Genomic DNA, 19,817 nt, shown 5'->3' on the forward strand with positions numbered 1-19,817 from the left:
TTTAACTTATTAATTATTTTTACTTATACTTTTAATTAAATCAAGCAACTAAAGCTGAATAATTATTTTTACTTATACTTTTAATGTCATTGTAATCTCTTAACATAGAAACGTTCAACTACTTTTTTTTTAGTAAATTTTACCTCAAGTTTTCAAATAATTTCTTACATGAAGAAAGCATTGCATGTGATTTATAACCTTTAATTAATTTAAAAATACTATATTACTTTAATTTCAAAATAAGTGAAGGAGCATATAAAAAAAAAGTAAGAAAATCCATAGGAAAATAGGAGGAAAAGAAAAGGTAAGTAGGAAGGAAAATAAAAAGAAAGAGAGGAACCAAAAAGTCTTTCTTTGAGCAAAATAAAAAAAAAATAAAAAATAAAAACAATATAAACAAAGATACACCTACATACACACTTGGTTTTGGTTTTGTTCCTTCTTTCCCCATATTCCTAGTTCAGAATTCAGATTGATCAATTCAAACCCCATAGATCATACATACCCTCTCACAATCCTCATTGAACTCTCTCTACATCTCTCTGTCTTTCTCTCTTTCTATCTCTATGTTTATTTAGTGCTTTTTTCTTTTGCATCACCCAATTAATCACTGACCCCTCTTTGCTCCCTTCTATTCATTGCCCACATATACTGTGTTCGCAAAGTTTGCGACTTTGTGTTGCGAAGATGAGCGGTGCGGGGTTTAGGGCTTCAATTCCGACCAGTGTGAGGAGGACGATCCAGAACATCAAGGAGATCACGGGCAATCATAGTGAAGAGGACATCTATGCAATGCTCAAGGAATGTTCCATGGATCCCAACGAGACCACTCAGAAGCTTCTCCTTCAGGGTATCGTTATTTGCCCCTATTTAACTCAGCGGATTCGATCTTGATTTTGATATCTGTGCTTGTGTGATCCGGGTGTTGGACTTTGCGTTCTCTCATCTGGGGTTCATTTGTTTTGTTTTGATTTTGAATTTTTGCCCCTTTTTTTTGGTGAGGTTGGATGGGGGACCTTGAATAATTGTGTTTGCCATGATGGGGTTTCACTGTTGAGATTTTTTTGTTTGGCTAAGAAGGGGATTTTTTTTAATTAGCCCTTTTTGTTTCTCTGGGGCTTTGTGTAGCTTGACTTGTAGAAAGTTCAGTTTTTGGACGAAATTTTGAAGGGTTCCTTCCCTTTTGTACTTCGATATAATTGGTTAATTTGTTTAGATTATGGACTTGGTTGGCTCGGGTCAGAATTTTCTTCATAAATAGTCAGAATGGTTTAGGGTATATCATTTATTCATGTTCAACTCCACTGTCGGCTTGTTTGTTCATGCTTTGAGCTCGTTGTTTTTAAGCTTGCACTGTCACTGAATCTGAGTTCAATTGATATTTAATTTTGTTTGATGATTGGTTGGGTGGTGTTCAGAATGTGAGTTATTTAAGCAGGGAGCTTGTGTTGGATATATTATTGAGAGTGGTTGCTTTTGTATATTGGGTTTCTATAATGAGTATAAGTGATGGTGTTATTGCCCTTCTTCTCGAGTTTTCTTTTTCCAAATACATGGGTGGCATTTCAGAGCTATATTTGTTATCAGCTAATAGTTTCAAGTTGACTTGAAACTGGATTCTTATGAAAGGGTATTTTATACTTTGGTAGGACATTGTGTTTTAATTTGATTAATGTATTTTTTTTTTGCAGTCAAGATTGTATTATTTTGACTCTAAAATCTCATCTTTGTGCTTTAGTACTGTATGTCCTATTTCTAGTTTCTTATTCATTCTTGTGATAACTAGAGTTTCCTTCTTGACAAGCTCATTTGGAATCTAAACCTCTTTTTTGGATGCTTAATAGGATTAATGCTGTTGGTTTGTTGCAGATTCAGTCTTCACATGGATTTTCCATGTTTTGTGCTGCATGTAAGGCTAGTTTGGAAATAGGTCTTACGGCAACATTTTCTTGCAGTTCATGCAAAATTTTGGCTGCATTTTTCTACTTGGAGCAGCTTCTCTTGATATGTTTAGGTTTTGATAACTGTGTAGCAGATCACAGTTCAGTGCCATAACAAAGGATGTGGACTGAATGGAAACACTTTAAAAAATTGCAAATTAACTCAATTGACCGTTGTAGCTGTTTTAAAACTTTAATAAGTTATTTGGATCTGGAATAGGGTAAATTGCAGGAATAGATAAAAAAATAGTAGTTACATTGCAGTTGAAAAAAAGATCTAGATTAACTAATTTTTCATTATTTTCAGGCATAACATTTAACACTAAAATCATATTTAGCATATTTATTACAACCACGAATACTATGAATCACCTAATTAAAAAGAGAGACATAAGAGAACAAAGAAAAGCGGGCAAGTTCTGAGACACCTGTATTACAAAGCTGCAGGTAGTCTCACCTTCTACATTGGAGGAGAGAGCCACATGTGAAACAAAGGTACTGTGTTGGGTGTAGTACTGAAGGAAGGGTTGATGGCCAGAGCAAGGTTGGAAGAGGGTCAAAATGATGACAGTTACGGGAGCTACTCCTAAATTTGAACTCAACAGTCGTAATCTGTGATTCCTACATTTGTTTGTTGGTTTCAGTGGATCTTGACTTCTTAATTTGGTGTAGCCCACTGGTGAAGATGGGTTACAAGTAAGTTAAAAAAAAGAAATTTGGCTCCGTATAGAATAGAAGCAACTATGATCCCTGTCGAACACTGTATCTCACTATTGTGGTGCCCCATGCCACAACAATGAAGTGCATTGCAAGAAGGATTATATATTAGAAATAGCCAAGAGACATCCATGCTATTGCATGTAGCATTGTGCATGAGATTGTCTAATGCATGGTAGTCAAAATTGAGATCTTACTCAAGATCGAAAAGAGAAATATGAATCATAAATCGGGAGATCATAACACGGATTGTAAGATCATTATATCTTGCTCAATTTTATTATTGAACCTCATAACATATAAAAGTACATAATTAGGTGTAAACACCACATCCTCATTACATAGGAGTAGCTCCTTCCTAGTTACAAAACAGTAACAAAATAATAATCTATCTAAAGAGAACAATCTTGTCAGTTAAATTCATAATCTGCATAGAAACCTTCAACTCCATTTCCATCTCCTTCACCATTCAAATAAGTCATTTGTAAATCATGACTATGTAAAGTTTCATCCTCTTCTGCTTCGACTACAACCAAGTTTTCATCCAAATCCAATGCTCATGCTCATCTTACATAATCCACTCTTCATCGGATAAGCAATCATCAATATTAATTTGAGTTGGTTTTCTTGTTTGCTTCCTTTTAGCTAATTTTAAATTAGTCATAACAAAAACAACATCATTCATTGTGCTTTGCTTTAGCCTATTTCTTCTCTTTGTGTGGACCTAAACAAATGCAAAGACAAATATGATAAGCAAGTGGTGGACTAGTAGACTATATATATTTTAACATTAACTTACCATCTCAAAGGAACTCCAATTACGCTCATATCTGGAGGAGTTACATATCAAGCTCAATACATGAATGTCAAATTTTTGGAGTTCAAGACACTCATCACCATAAGACTCCCACCAATCTGTTTGAGTCCTTAAATTAATTGACTTAGTAGCCAAGGGACAACCAAAATATTTTTGCTCGTTTTTTGAAATCATCAATTTTAACATCAATGAGAGTTTTTTCATCCTCATCCTCCACCATCATAGTTGTACATTCCATTAGACCTTGTTTCACTTCCAAATTTGCTTTAAATCCGGGATGATAATGAATTTGAGGGGTAAGAAAATAGCCTCCAGCATGCAAAGGCCTATGAAGTTGCTTGTCACACCTTTCATCAATGATGTTCCAAAAAGGAAAATAACTAACCAAAATGTTATGTTAAGTTGGTTTTTTGTTTTCAATTTCAAAATCACTATCCTAACAAACAAATACATAGATAGTTAGCTAACCAAACGTCCTTTTTTTGATAGCATTGAAAGTCTTTTGTAACTTCTCCTTAGCTTGGTCCATTGCTTAATAAATGAAGCCCATGACTAGCTTTTGATCCGAATTAACCAATCGAAGACTTCAATTAGAAGCAATGCACCCTTCAAACAAGTTATGATATTCTTCCAAAAATCCTTCATCGAAATCACAACTTCTAGGTGATGTGAGATCAGAGAGGGAGAAGAAGATTTTTGATTTGTAGAATCTTGCAGTTTGAATCACGTTTTTGACTACCATGCTCTAATGTCAAAGGCATATGGTTTCAGTGGATTAATCTATTGATATGTGAAGTTTGAAGCTTGTTTTATTTGTCTACTTATTGGGTTGGATAAATATTAAGTGGTGAATTTTTCTGTAGACTATATTAGTTTTAATTTTTATGAATGGTTGATTTTGACGTATTTGATTGGCATGTAGATGTGTGGTGTTGCTCTTTGCTAATATTGTTTCATAATTAATTTTATGCTCTTATAATTGTTTCCCTATTTCGATTATTGGTTGAAGTGTGAAGTTTCATTTTATCATCTTGCATGTAAGAGTACTTCTCCATTCATGTATTGTTTTACATTGTCATGTTGAAGTAGCTTCAGCGGTGTTTTTCCATCTTTGGAGATGTTGAATCAATCCTTCATTATTTTCTTTTTAATTGCCTTTCATTCACACATGATTTCTATGGGTTCATAGGTTCTAAACTTCTAATGTAAATTCTTAATGGATTTATACATTTTTATTGTTCTTTCCACATGTGTCTTAACATGAATAATTTGTTTGGCAGACACATTTCATGAGGTCAAGAGAAAGAAAGACCGAAGGAAGGAGGTAAGATATTCTTGTCAGTAATGGCCTTAAATAATTCATTATTAACTAGCTCGCTTGGTTGATTATTGATTGTTTCTGTTTATAAGAATAAGGAGTCGATCCTATATAATCAAGAATATCTAGATTATAAATGTATCATTAGGAACATTCTTATTTATTCCCATATCATAGCATTGTTATTAGAGGATATCAATCTCCTCTATTTATTGCATAGATTCCTTTTTCTCAAAATAAGTAAAAACTCATGTTGTCTCAGAGACACATGGTTTCAACTTAATGTTTCTCTCTTACTTAGAGTTTAACATAATATTATGGCCTATTCTAACGAGGTCTCTTGGACCTATTGTGGCACCCACTATCGAGTCCCCCTCTGTTCCCATGTTCGAGATGTTTCGTTCCCAATATGAGGGTATGAGTTGGAGATCCCATACCTCAAAGATTATATGCTCTCGACATTCTAGAAGAAACAAGGATGATAAATGCTAAGCCTCTGGGCACATTAATGGATCCTAGTGTCAAACTTGTACCTAACCAAGGAGAACCCTATTTTGATCTTGAAAAATACAAAAGGTTAGTTGGCAAGCTAGAACTACTTCATTGTGACTTTGTCCTGACATTGCCTTTTTAGTGAGCACCTTTACAGTGAGAGAAGTATATTTTTAGACTCATTTTCAAGACCATTGAGATGCAATTGTACGAATCCGAAAGTATATTAAGAAGGCTCTTGGAGAAGGCCTCATTTATGAAGATAAGGGAATTACTCAAATTGTTAGGTATTTTGACGCTAACCGGGCAAGGTCACCAAGCAATAGATCCTCCACTTTAGGGTACTATGTTCTTGTTGGAGATGATTTATATCGTGAAAAAGTAAAAAACAAAATGTTGTGGCAAGATCAAGGGTAGAAGCATTACACAGGGCAATGACATTAGTCATTTGTGAGCTCATATGAGTAAAACAACTCCGCAAAGAGCTTAAATTTGAAGAATGTTTCCAAATGCACCTTGTATTGACAATCAAGCAACATTACACATTGCCTCTAATCTTGTCTTTCAGGAGAGGGACTACACATATTGAGTTAAATTGTCATTTCATAAGAAAAAAACTAGAGTCTAGATTTGTCAACTCTAATGAATTATTGGTTGACATTTTCACTAAGTCTCTATGACGAATGATGATTGATTATATTTGCAACAAGCTGGGTTCATACAACTTCTATGCTCTAACTTGAGGGAAATTGTTATAATTATAGAAATAAGTTGATCCTATATAATTAAAAATATATACATTATATATGTTGTATTAGGAATGCTTTAATTTATTCCCATATCATATCTTTGTTATTAGAGGATATCAAATCTTCTCTATTTATTGTATTGATTCATTTTCTCTTAATATTAATAAAACACCCGTTTTGTCTTAGAGATCAATCACAAGACTCAAAGTTTTCCTTAAGAGCTTTCTTATACTTAATTAAAACCAAGTCTCCTTCTCTTTTTAGAATGAGTTTATTTTGTAACTAATAAAATCTTATTTCACTATATTATATATGAAACCTTTTAAAATGTAGTTATTTGACATTTACTTTTGTGCTTAAAGGAAGCAGTTCTGCGTATATCTCAATGAACTATAAGTTAAAAACTCACTGTTTCAATGATGGCATTTTCTAAATGTGGAGTGCATTCTCCGTAGTAAACAGCCTATTATTAGTGCATTTATATGGCCCCTTCATTACTTTTGGATAATTTTCAATTCTTGGATTGTCATAGAAGAACTGAGTATTTAGATAATGACTTGCTCAACGAATGATGAAGATGAGATTTATATATGTTATAAAGTATAGCTAAAATTACCTTGCACTCAACTTTATTTCCTTTGTGTTGAAAGAGAGATAAATAGATGGAAGAGATACTGAAAACTGTGTGTATGGACTACACTACAGGGTTCTTTTTATACTAGTTGATGACAATAAATACAAATAAGTATAGTATATTTTGTTCCTATATACATGATATGTTTATAAATCATATTCAATTAAATCTAATTCTGATAAGATATTCCTATAATTATAAAAATCCTAACTAATCATTTCGTAAGGAAATAAATCAAAATATAAAAGAAGAATTAATCCTAAGAGATCATCTAAGATACTCTAGAATATTGAGATAATATCTTTAGATTTCTTGTATTTCTAAACACCCCATCAAACTGACGGATACTAAGCTTTAGCTTGTTATGAGAAAATAATTCACTAACCCACAAATTAAAAGTAAAAAAACATAAAAATCGAGATTGATCGAAAACAATAGTTGGAAAAACAACTCAGGGATTTGGGACAAAGCTGGGGCCTTTGCATTTGGAAGAAAGTTGGGACTTGTGAGTTTTGAAAATAGTCGGGGTCAGTGCATCCAAGAAATTACCGGGGCCAGTTAATTTAGGAAAAAGCCAGGACCAATGCATTTGGGAAAAGTTGGGCCAGTGCATTTAGGTTACCATCAGGGTTAGTGCATCTGGGATAAACTTGGAGTCAATCCATCTGGGAAAACACATGGATCAGTGTATCTAGGTAAAAGTAGAGGCCAGTGCATCTGAGAAAAAAGTCAAGGCCAGTGCATCTGGGAAAAGCCGAAGCCAGTGCATTTGGGGAAAAGGTTGAGGCCAATGCCTCAGAAAAAGTCAGGGTAGTATATCTAGGAAAAAGCCAGCAATTGCATTTGGAACTACATCAAGTTCTGTGCATCTAGAACAAAGTTGGGGCCAGTGCATCTGGGAAGAAGTTGGAACCAATGTTTTTGGAACAGTTGGGGCCAATGCATTTGAAAGGTGGCAAACATAAGGTCTGTCAATGCAAAAATCGGCAATCATGAATGACAACTATGAATTAAGTGGCAAATCAAATTAGGATATAGTGGAAAAGTGATAGTCATGCTGGAAATAAGATACCCAACAGAAAAGGTGACTAATTGGAGTTCCACTTCTATTTTTTTTTAAAAGCAGTAGAGTAGTGACAAAATAGGTTATGGAAGATGACACAGACAATGCTCTGATAGCATGTTGAAAGAGAGAAAAATAGATGGAAGAGTGGTTGAACATATGAACTACACGATAAAATCCATCTTTATACATAAGCTGATGACAATATATAGTATATACAAATAATTGTAGGATATATTATTCCTCTATACATGATATGATATGTCTACAAGTCATATTCTAATAAGGGTCTGTCTTGACAAATTTCTCCATAAGCACACTTCTAGAAGAGAAAAATATATAGAAAAATTGAAATGAACTTCTCTATAAACTAAAATTAGCTTATGCATAAGTTTATTTGTAGTATATCTCTCATATATTTTTAACTTGTGCATGAGCTAATTAGCTTATGGAGAAACTCATCTCACTATTTCTTTTGTTTCTTTTCTAGAAGTCTTGTGAAGAAGCTTGTCTAAACAGACCCTAAATCTGATTCTAAAGAGATATTTCTATAATTATGAAGTTCTTAATTACATAAAGAAACAAATCAAAATATAAAAGAAGAATAATTCTTAAGAGATCATCAAAGATGTTCTAAGATAATATCTTTAGATTTTTTTATATTTCTAATGCTTTGAATGCTTTTTCAGTAGCTTCATTGGCTATCTGTAGCTTCATATATGGAATTCACTGCAGTCATTTTCTGATCGACAACCCCAAGAACTTTATCAAGACCACCCCTAGCCTTAAGAATGTAAATACTGTTGCTAGTTTCCCTTTTGCCTCTTGCTTTTCTTGGACTGACAGAGCACATGATTGTGTTAGTTGTGACAGCTGTTATAGACTCTGTCTGTTATGTCAGCTGCAGGTTAATTAGAGTTAGACCAGGTGGATTCCTAGAGAAGTCTCACTGATATACAAATAATTGTCTCTGTACCCAAAGATTGTAATTCATGATATTGTATCAAGATCAATCAATATTCTGTCATTTATTCTCTTTTCTGTCTCTAATTATTACACTGACTTCTATCACTCATTGGAAATGAACATCTTTCTAAGATTATTTTTTTTATAATTCACCTTACAAAGGAATCTTGTAGGCCTGGTGGCCAACCTTGTCACTCTATATCTAACTTATTCAAACATGTTTGTGAACCTCCACATAGTATTCTGGGCAATGAGTGGTTATAAATAAACCCCACGAGATTGAGTCCTTCTTTCTGTTGTCTTTTGTCACCATAGCAATCTTTCCCTTGTCTTCTTCCATCAAATCAACATAATATGCAGCACATGAAATGCAAAACTGATTTTGCTTCTTGGCTAGCCAACTAACCTAAGACTAAATTTCATAATCTAAAATGAGTAACAAGTAATAATTAAGATTTGAAATTGCTAGATGAAACTAAATTGGGAATTTCTTACCAGTGGAAAACATGATTATTTCCATTGTCAGTAATAAATTGCATAGCTGTATGCTCTGCAAACTCCTTAGCATAACTATCCAAGAGCTCAAATAATTCATTCCCAGCCTTCACATATGCAGACACATAAATGCTCTTCACATACATACATTAGTTGGATGATTCACAAAATTTGATCAAGGTTTTATTTTTCTTATCTGTCCACGTCTTGGAAATAATTGAACATCTATAATATTTTCTTTCTGCATAGTGACTTTCAATAGTTCCTTCATGTACTCCAACTTTCTTATAAGGGGGAGAGGAACTCACTCATGGTAGCTCGAACCTTTTAGACGTGGGCTATAATTTCTAATAACCTAATCCATTAAGTTGAAGCTCTTCGAGTGCCCACCAATAAAATCAATTCTATTCCTGTAAAGGAATCACTCTTATACTGAATTGTTCTTGCCTTTGCCTCCTTGTTAAAAGCATTATTTATGCTAATTTTCCTCTTAGCCTTTCCTAATTTGGTGGTTTATTTTTTAATAACAAAAAATCCATGGTGCCTTTGGCATTTTTTGGCTTTGTTTGGTAATGGCAGTATGGTCACATGATGTTGCCGGTCTTTTTCCATTTCAAATATTCAAAATTTCTTTCACCTCTTCCTAGTCCTCCTCCTCGTTTTGTCGAGGCTCAATCAAAGTATGTCCCCATTTCAACTTTCTTCCGTAGATTGGATTGTTTGTGCATATTTGTTACCTCTAGGAGCCTTCATACAAATATCAATGTCGCCTCTCATTCCCATTTGATGTCTCTTTCGCTGTGTAATACTACCCCTAATAGTTTTGCCACAAAAGTCACAAGTAACAACTTTCCAGTTGATATTTTTTGAATTATTCTGCTGCCATGCTATATCCAAGTTATTCCTTGGGCTTTGCCTATGCACATGAAGTAATTGAGGCAGAGGCAAGGATGAAGCCATTCCTGTGACTGAGCATGGATGAAGCCATTGCTGTTTCAGCCATTTTGTCAAGGTTGATGACATAACAGAGAAGTTGAACAGAGCTGAAATAGTTGTGGGAAAACCAGAACAATGATGAAATCATTGGAAACTAGCCAAAAAAGAGATAGGTCTTTGCTAGTGTAGATATTAATTTTGTTCCTTGTTATTGTATCTCTTCTTCATTATAAATAAGAATACTCGTGTGTACAAGCCACAGAATTCAGCGTTTCTCTCCTCAACATGGTCCAAGAGCGATACCAACCTCCTTACCTGTTTTGTCATTAATCCTTTCAACATGGTATCATGAGTCTTAAGGAGAAATAAACCCAAATCCCCTGCTTTCTCTGTCAGCCCACTGTTCAGAGATGTAAATATTTTAGAAACCATGATTTTCGGTTTATGTTTTTTCCTACTGTATCTGTTCATGTCGGATGCATTGTTCACTGCCAGCGTACTGTTCACAGGAGACGGCTTTCCATTGAGCCTTTTCTGGTTGGCATTATTGTCACTGGATTGTTTTTTCTGACAATTCTGTTTCAGGCGAATTTTTTCTGGCCAATGTTATTGTTCACCACCAATGTTTTTCTGACAAGATTTTTCTAGCCCGCAACCGTCACGGCGTCACCATTGGCATCGTCTTGTGTGCTGATCATTTTTTGCTCTCCTATGTACCCTTTGAGCATTTTTGGTTTTCCCATCGATGTCATGTCCTTTGAGAATTTTTTGCTTGCCGACAATCACTGTGTCCTTTGTGCATTTTTGCTTTTTGGCAGCTGTTGTGTCCTTTGAGATATTTTGCTTTCTGGCAGCCATTGTGTCCTCTAAGCATTTTTTTGCTTTTGGCAATCATTGCATCCTTTAATCATTTTTCCTCTGGCAGCCACCTCTTACTCCAACCAATATTTTGCTTTTTGGAAGCCGCCATGTCATCTACCCTTTTCTGTTCTTTGGCAACCACTGTGACCTCTGACAGTTTTTAACAAGCTTGACTCATTATACATATGCTTTAGCTTGAAGGGGAGTGTTGAAAGGATGAAGAATATTGAAGATTGATTGTCACTTAGACATAGAAAGTCATTTGTGAGAAATATCAATTAGCTTTGTCATTATTTACTGTCAGCTCCAACAACCAGTTGAGTGTCATGTTCGCCAAAACTTGTGTTATCATTTAGCTCAAGGGGTCTTGTGTTGATGACATTTGTTAAGAGCTTGTTTCATATAATACATATGCTCCAACTTGAAAGAGGAAGTTGGAGATGTGATTTGATTATGTTAGAGATATGATTCAATTACATTAAATAGGAAGACATGATATGATTCGATAGGGAAATATATTACTGAATATTTCTCTTCATTGGATCTTGATTTTGTTCCTTATTATTCTATCTCATCTTTATTATAAATAAGAATACACACCACATGGAATTCATCATATGGGTTCTTGGTTTCTCTTTTCTCAACATGGTACTAGAGCAATACTTCCATGACTTGTTTTGTCACTAATCCTTTCAACAGCTAGAGATGAAGGTCAGATCACCACTGAAAACTGGTCAGAACAGAGATGGAATGCCATAAACTAGCAAGAAACAGCTATGTGCCACCAAAAAGTATGCTGGCTGAGCTGTTTATTTGTTGGATATGATACATTTAGGTTCTACATTGGGGCATGTGAATATGAAGGGAAATATATCCAGACCACATTAACTAATAAGGGGGCATAATCCCAAGATCCCCGAATGCATTAAATGGCACATTTTCTTGGTGAAATTTTGCTTTATGCCTTCTGAAGCAATAATGGCCAAGACGAAGGTGGCTGCAATTTGTGGTGCTACAGGCACAAAATTGTGCACTATTTACAACTTAGTTTTTTATTACTTAATATTCTATTTACTAAAGAAATCAGCTTCTTAATTAGAGCTCTAATTGACTTTACTCGTACTAATCATACATATGTTTGAAACATTGCCGCTCAATGTAGCATATGCACCAATCTGGGAGGAGCATTTTTCTTCTTTGTTTGGAACACTCCCACTCAAGACTTCTGTTCCTCAATTGCAGGAGAGAGGATACTTTTATGAATTTTAGAATTTTGTCTCTTGTTTTTTGTGTTGTGGCTCTTTTCATTTATCTATACTGTAATTATTATCAATATTTATTAATCATTCAATGTATTTTGCTAAGTCTATTCTTGTTTATGATTTTACAGAATCTTAACAATAGAGAATCTGTGGAGCCACGCTGGAGGCCTGGTACCCAAGGGCGGGGAGCTAGGGGTGGTCGGGGAAATTTTTCACCTCATAATGTATCACATGGTGAATAATTATTCTCAACTACTACATATAGCCCCTTCTGTTGTCAGCTAAAATAGTTTTTGCTTTGACTATTTTAGGTTCTGTATGTCTAGCAGTATTAGAAATGGGTAGTTGAGTCTGATCTGAACATTGTGTAATATCATCTGGCTGTTTTCTGTCACATTATTTCAAACCAATGGTCATGCTGCATGTCTTCAAAGTTGTTACCTGGCCCATCATTATATGTATACCTTGTACGTTAGATGAAAAAGTCTGCTTATATCTGCATTCTAGTCTCAATATTTAAAAAAATTAGTTATTATGTTGTCCATCCAGTGCACCTAAATTAATAGTGTTTTATTGACATTCTATCAGATGCTGCTGGTAGCAAGAATTCTGGTACAGGAAAAGATAATGGAACTCATCAAGCCACTGTGAAAGTTGTGCCACCTATGGCAGCTTCTCAAGAGACAATATCTAAAGAAAAAAATCCTGGAACAAGGTAATCATTAAATAATGTCTTGTGATGATAACTATCATTACTATTCTCTGACAATTATCTTACTGCTATTTGGATTAAAATTCTTGTACATTTGGTTCAAATTATAATTAATAATTATACATATTTTTTCAGCTCTGTACCAATTAATGCAAATGGTCCAACAAGTGTAATTTCTGGAACTATTAGCGGCTCAAGTCCTTCCCCTTCATCTGCTGGAACTGGAGATAGATTGGGTCCATCTTCTGGTGATATAAATAATTTGAATAGTGCTTCTCCTGCTGATTCAAGTAAAGTTGCTGCAGCTTCTGGAAGTGTATCAATTCCTTCCTCCAGTATCCACCCAGGATCTGGACCATCATCTTCATCGGCTGCCTATTTCTCATCTTCAGACCCAGTACTGGTTCCATCAGATGATTTATGGTTTCCTGGTGCTGTTGGTGCAATTAAACGTGAAGTGGGAAACCTACATCCTCCGGGGCAATCAAGTGCTGTTAACTCTGCCAAAAACAAAATAACTGCTGGTTAGAATATTTGATATTTTCTTCCACAATTTGTTGGTTTTAAGGTTATCCAATGTAATTAACAAAGAATATTTGCTTCGTTAACTAATGCCAGCTTCTGAGAGTGGTGGCTCTTCTGTGCAAGGAAAGATTCAAGGCAGATCCCAGGGAGCAGCAAAGAATAATGTTGTTGAGATGTCACCCACTTCATCAACTGTAACTCATAGTAGCCCTTCTACTAGTAGACCTTCTTCTAATTACAGTAGCCGATCAACACAATTAATTGGCCCTCAAAAAGGTAATTTATATCTCTGCTGTTCAAAAGGTACAATTTTGTATCCTGCATAATCCCTGGATTTAGATGCATAATACATAAATATGTTTTATGTGTGATCCTTGTGTTTATTCTTCTGTTGCTGTTGTCCCCCTGCTCCCCCAATCTTCTCCAGCAAAATATGCCACCTCAAGCAAGGGAGCCATCTCTGTAGGATGGATAATTGGTTCTCTTAAGTGAATTCTCTGTTCCTGAGTCGCAGTTTTTTGTTTGATCACTGATTATTTATCTCGTTTCCTTCTCAGTTCTCTCTGCCTCTATATTCTGAGATCTGATTTTTTCTCTCTCTTTCTCTCTGCCTGTATTTTGACCCTATCATTCCTGCCTTTATAGAGAGAAAAATATACAGAAAATATGGGCTAAGCCCATTACATAGAAATATCTTACAATATCTATAATAGCTAACAATAACTAATAATATCTAACAGTTCTAATTGATTGTAAGTCAATAAATTCTGAAAATCCAGAATGTGTTTGTACAGAGGCTAACAATTTCTGTATCATTCTCTGGTATTGAATATTTGGAGTTTTATATTTTTGTTTTGTCGAGTAAGTAGTTTCATACTCATTTAAAAGTAATTATTTAATTTCTATTTTTTTCTCATGAAAAAATTGTTAATGGTAGAGCAGCACAATGCTTTTTTATGTACATAGCTATCCTCATATTGTGGGACAAGGCTTGTTGTTCATCATGTTCTAGAAATTTTATCATGATATTATTATAACTTGATTACATTTATGTAGAAAAACCTCCTGCGCCTTGCTGGTACTGTGATGCATATTGTTGTACATATCTTGTTATGGAAGTTGTTACATTACATGATTGTAAAGATTCTGTCATTATTCATTACCCCGTTAATCTGATGTCTTTTCTGTTGGATGTACGGTTTTACTTTCAAGATATTGGTAGGTCAATATTTGTATAGATTTGTCTGGATATGCATGTTGTGGTGAGTTTACTTGTAAAGTTTTTCTAGCTGTAGCCATTTTTGATGATTGATTAACTTTTTCTCCCACTGGTGCCAATTACTTGTTGTACTAGATTCCATTTGGTGGGAATATAACTTATTTGTTACAGACTTTTAGGTTGTCTTGCTCTAGATTTATAATTAGTTTCTGTTTCCAACAGCTGGTTCTAATAAGGAGTGGAAACCAAAGCCAACAAACTCGAATAATCAGGGTTCTGGACCAGCTAGTGCATCTGAGGCTCCTGTTTCAGTTGGCCCAATTGAGCAGTTACAATCTGCATCTAGTGTCCTTGACTCTGAAGAAGCAACTTCAAAACTTCAGAGGAAGCTGGAGGATTTTCATCTTCCACAGCGTCAACATGTTATACTTCCAAACCATATCATTGTGCCTGATTCTGAAAAAAACAAGTTTAGCTTTGGAAGTTTGGGAGTCGCTTTTGGAGTTAATACAACATATGTTAGTGGCCTAGAAAGTGAAAAGAGTTCTACACCTGTTTCTGAAACTTCTCAGACTATTGAAGAAACTGTGGAAGAACAGGATTCAAGGTACCTACTGACCAGCCTAAATTAATATTCTTTTCCTTCCATTCTTCACTATTGGTGGTATAATGATATTTGTAAGAGCCTAGGTATTACTTCAACCCTTTTTGCAGTGTTTTTTTGCTGCTACAAGTACCTTATATTTCAGTTGTCATTATCCCAATTGTTTTTAATTTTTTGTGGAAAACATTTGGACTTAATTTTCAGCACTTATCCATTTTGTTGTGACAAATCTTTTCTTTAAACCAACAGTCAAAATGCTGTGGTTAATTCTGAAGTTGGAGGAGATTATCCTGACCATCCACAATCACCCACTAATGGAGCCGAGAATTTGTCATCCATTGAGGTTGATGGCTCATCCAGTGCTATTCAAGAGTATAATGAGTCCAAGCAAGATACTGCTTTGCCATCAGGAGGTCATCAGTACTCAGGGGTACTTACTTCTCCGAATTACAGTTTTGGTTTTGTGCCGCCAATGTTGGGTACTCAGCTTACACCGTTTGACAATTCTGAGTCCCAAACACGTGATGCTTCTCGGCTTTCAAGTTTTATTGTGAGTCTACTTCCGCATATAAATTTTTGTTCACTGTTTAATTATTATGCCTTTTTGGTTGCTTAAAATGCGTGATTGTTATCTTACTATAGGTTCATCAACAATTGGATCCAACTAGTTACTATGCCCAGTTTTACCGCACAGGTGCTGATAGTGATGGCCGCCTTTCGCCTTTTTCTTCTGCTGGGGCTAACACCAAGTACAATGGCAATGTTACTGTGCTTCCGACTCCAACTTCTCAATCTCCTCAAGAGGTTTGGACTGTTTTTGTTGCTATTCTAATTAATTTTTGAACATCTACATAAAATGTTAACTTATGCTTAAAATTTGAAAAATTCTTTCTTTTAGTGCCCACTACCTGTATTAATTGGATTTGATTTCTAATTATCTATTTAATGCATAGTAGCATAGTTTGATTACTTAGAATATCATACAAAGACTGTTACTTTCTTAAAATGATATTATGTCTAGTATATACTTGATAGCATCCATTTCTCAAATGATGAGTACACATATTTGATTATTTATTCAATGCTTTTTTTGGTGAATCTTAAAATTATAGGATAGGCTTGGGCCTCTATATTTGACTCATCTGGATTTTCTTGCATGTACCTCTTACCCTGTGCTTTTCATTTCCTGTTCATTTCTACAATTTCTTCCTATTGTCAATTAAAATGCTTTTAAAGGTGGAATTGAATTGATCATAGGCATAGGAGTGAAGTGAGGAAAAAATTGTGAACAGAGGAACGGAAGTTGGCAAGGTAGAACCTGCTTATTTCTAGATTTTCTGCCAAACTCTTAATTTAATATTCTGTGTATGATGAAATTAATCAGAGTGGGAGTGAAGATAGGAAATGTTAAGAATATGAAGTGATTATTAACAAGCCCCGTCTCCTGGCACTTTAGCCTTTGGGAAATTTGGTGCTTGACGTTGTAATAGAGTAGCACCATCTTATGTGGCTTCATCCTACTACTATTCCACTGCTAAGTTACCTAAAATCTTGACCTCCTCTCACATGGTATCCCAGGCTATATGATCAAGTGGTGTTTAGGAGTTTGATTATTGTCATCCCCATTCTCCTAAATAAAGTGAACTTTAGCACTAGACTGTAATCAAGCCTAAATGACTCATGTTATGGTTAACCCCAACCTAAGAGCTTGAACATTAGGTTGCATTAGTTCTTGGCAAGATGCTTCACTAAATTAGAAAGACAATTGTTGGAGATCCCATCTCACAACTAGTGATATGACCAAAATATAGTATATAAGCTGATTTTATAGGATTAGGTCTATATCCAAATTTTAAGATGGTACTAGATCCTATTCTAGCCGACTATTATCAGACCGACAGCTATAAAATGATGCTTCTATTACTTGTTGAATGGTTTTATTAGAAATGAATTGGACTTAACTAAACCCAAAAAGCTAGCTCAAGCTAGGATGATTGCAAAATATTGTAAGCAGTATTTTCACCATATTCATCTTAACACCCTTCATACTCAGGACTGGTCAACTACAACATGAAGTTTAGATTGGACATCTCTAGGTGATAGTTGGAGATCCTACATCGATTATGAATAAGATCAAATTATAATATACAAGTGAGGTGCAATCCTTATCTTACAAGTTGTTTTTATGAGGTTGAGTTAAGCATAAACTCACTTACTAAGATGCTATTAGAGTCTATCCTAGTAAAGTTCTTTAGGGCTATTATGCCACCATTATTGGACTCCTATTAGACCACCAAAAAATATCTAATCGCATGCTCGAGATGTTCATTTCTTGGCATGAGCGTGTGTTGGAGATTCCATATCGACTAGGAATAAGGTCAGATTATGAGGGAGGTGCAATCCTTATCTTAGAATCCAGTTGTGAGGTTGAGTCAAACATAAACTCACTTACTAAGAGTGACTTAGCATCAATTCTACATAGACTGTGATACCATGTTAGACATTTATCACCCAAAAACCTAACTCAAGGAGGTTGTCTAAGCCTTGTGAAGATCATGTTGGCCATAGCTGATGTTTGTACATTATTTTATGAATTTTATGAATGTAGTCTATATTCGAACGTAGGCTCTCTGGTCTATGTTGGTAGTGTACTTTTTCTTCACACCAAAAAATTAGTCGGGTTTCTTCCTGGTGATGCTGGCAAGAACTGACTTCATAATCTATAATTATAATACTATTAAAATATTGTATTTTAATAATGTAATAAAATTGTATCATTTTGGGAAATCACACCTCATCCATAAATTCGACGGATGCATTTCATGTGTTTTTTGCCATTAGATTGGTGCACAGTTTTTGAAGAATTTATGCCTTTTAATGTTTATTTGCAGGGAGGTGTCTTGTCCACGGCAGGTCCAGCGCCACTTGTGACTCAAGCTGCTGGGCTGATGCAAAGCTCAATAGCTGTTACACAACAGCCTGTCCCTGTCTTCCGACCCAGTGGCGTGCATATATCACATTATCCTCCTAATTACATTCCTTATGGTCCCTATTTTTCACCATTTTATGTCTCACCTCCAGCAATCCATCAATTTTTGGGTAATGGTGCATTTCCTCAACAACCACAGGCCGGCACTGTATATCCCCCTCCCCCAGCTGTGGCTCCCACAGGAATGAAATATCCTCTTGCACAATTCAAACCCAGTGCAAATGCTGCGAACCCAACTCACCTTGTAATGCCAAGTGCCTATGGTGTATATGGCTCCTCTGCTGCTGGTTACAATCATAATTCTGCAGCAGCTGCGGGAAATTCTACCTCCAATGAAGATCTTGGTTCCTCTCAGTTCAAGGAAAATAATGTATACCTCAGTGGGCAGCAGGTTAGTTTTTCAATCCTTTTGTATCTTCAGTTTATTTTTTTGGTCAAGAACTTTAATGACCTTTTATTTGAATTGCCAGACTAACTAACCATATATACCTAGAAATTCAGTTAGGTATAGTAGGTTTAACCCCATGTCAAGACAGTTATGAAAAACATATGTTACAGTTTACTACTGTAATGAACTTGTTTTTAATTTTGGTACCGAAAGACCTAGACTAGATGATAATGATGTTCTTAATTTCCACTGCAGACCGAAGGTTCAGCAGTGTGGTTGGCTGCAGCTGGCCGAGACATTACCAGTATGCCTACTAGTACATTCTACAACCTCCCACCTCAGGGTCAGCATGTGACTTTTGCCCCAACTCAGGCTGGTCATGGCACCTTTGCAGGCATCTATCACCCTGCACAAGCAGTGACGGCAGCAACAGTTCATCCACTGCTACAACAATCCCAGACAATGGCTGGAGGAGTTGATATGGTAGGTCCTGGAGGAAACGTTTATCAGCAGCCTCAGCATGCGCAAATCAATTGGCCGAGCAACTACTGAGGCCTGGAGTCAGTCTTCCTGACAGCTAAATTAGATAATTGAGTCCTATCTGGGGAAATTTTTTGAGGAATGCCAAAATATGGTTGGATTTCTATGACGACAACATGGCAATTGGCTACATTTGACTGTAAAAAAGGTGGAAGGTTTGCCAATATGATCTTCTGATTGCTTGGATTGAGGACATATGAAGGGTAGGACACCTGTAACTGATATTGACCGTTAAAGTTAGACGAGGTAGAAACATATGCAGGCCTTCTCTTTTTTACTCCTGCTATTTTGTGTTACCATTAATACCTTTTCATAGCTCCCAGCTTTTCCTTCCCTATCTTTTGTTGAGGTCCTTGAACTCTGTTAAGGTATTGTTGAGTGATGATGAGAAATGTCCATTCTTTCTTTTTAGTTTGGGTTTATAGGGTTTGGAAGGTTTAGGTTGGTGGGAAAGCTTTTCTGGTGCCCCTTGTCTTACCTGTAAAGTGAATTTTGATAGCAAGAAAATCATTTACTTAAGCTGTTGTATTGCTATGGGCAAAGTGAAAGTGTCAATTGTTTTCATCTAACTAATATTGTTTGTCATGTCA

General features: G+C 35.5%; 1 protein-coding gene across 1 annotated transcript; it reads left to right on the top strand.

The window, feature by feature from the left end:
- Nucleotides 1–360: 360 nt before the first annotated feature.
- LOC137826559 (flocculation protein (DUF1296)) lies at nt 361–19,746 on the top strand. The gene is made up of 11 exons (XM_068632562.2): nt 361–850; nt 4,755–4,798; nt 12,379–12,484; nt 12,839–12,965; nt 13,098–13,486; nt 13,581–13,763; nt 14,929–15,313; nt 15,560–15,860; nt 15,953–16,114; nt 18,202–18,690; nt 18,943–19,746. Exons 1-11 carry the CDS (start codon nt 688–690, stop codon nt 19,237–19,239), a joined length of 2,646 nt encoding a protein of 881 aa, XP_068488663.1. The 5' UTR covers nt 361–687; the 3' UTR covers nt 19,240–19,746.
- Nucleotides 19,747–19,817: the final 71 nt, after the last annotated feature.

This window comes from Phaseolus vulgaris, chromosome 8 (genome assembly GCF_051622355.1).
Source record: "Phaseolus vulgaris cultivar YP4 chromosome 8, ASM5162235v1, whole genome shotgun sequence".
Taxonomy (NCBI): Eukaryota; Viridiplantae; Streptophyta; class Magnoliopsida; order Fabales; family Fabaceae; genus Phaseolus; species Phaseolus vulgaris.

What these genes read in the sequence shown, in the direction of transcription:
- LOC137826559 (XM_068632562.2), top strand. Translation starts at nt 688, where the DNA reads ATGAGCGGTGCGGGGTTTAGGGCTTCAATTCCGACCAGTGTGAGGAGG. An exon ending in ATTAATTGGCCCTCAAAAAG is followed by an intron (nt 13,764 to 14,928) that starts GTAATTTATATC and finishes TGTTTCCAACAG; the next exon opens with CTGGTTCTAATAAGGAGTGG. An exon ending in TATACCTCAGTGGGCAGCAG is followed by an intron (nt 18,691 to 18,942) that starts GTTAGTTTTTCA and finishes TTTCCACTGCAG; the next exon opens with ACCGAAGGTTCAGCAGTGTG.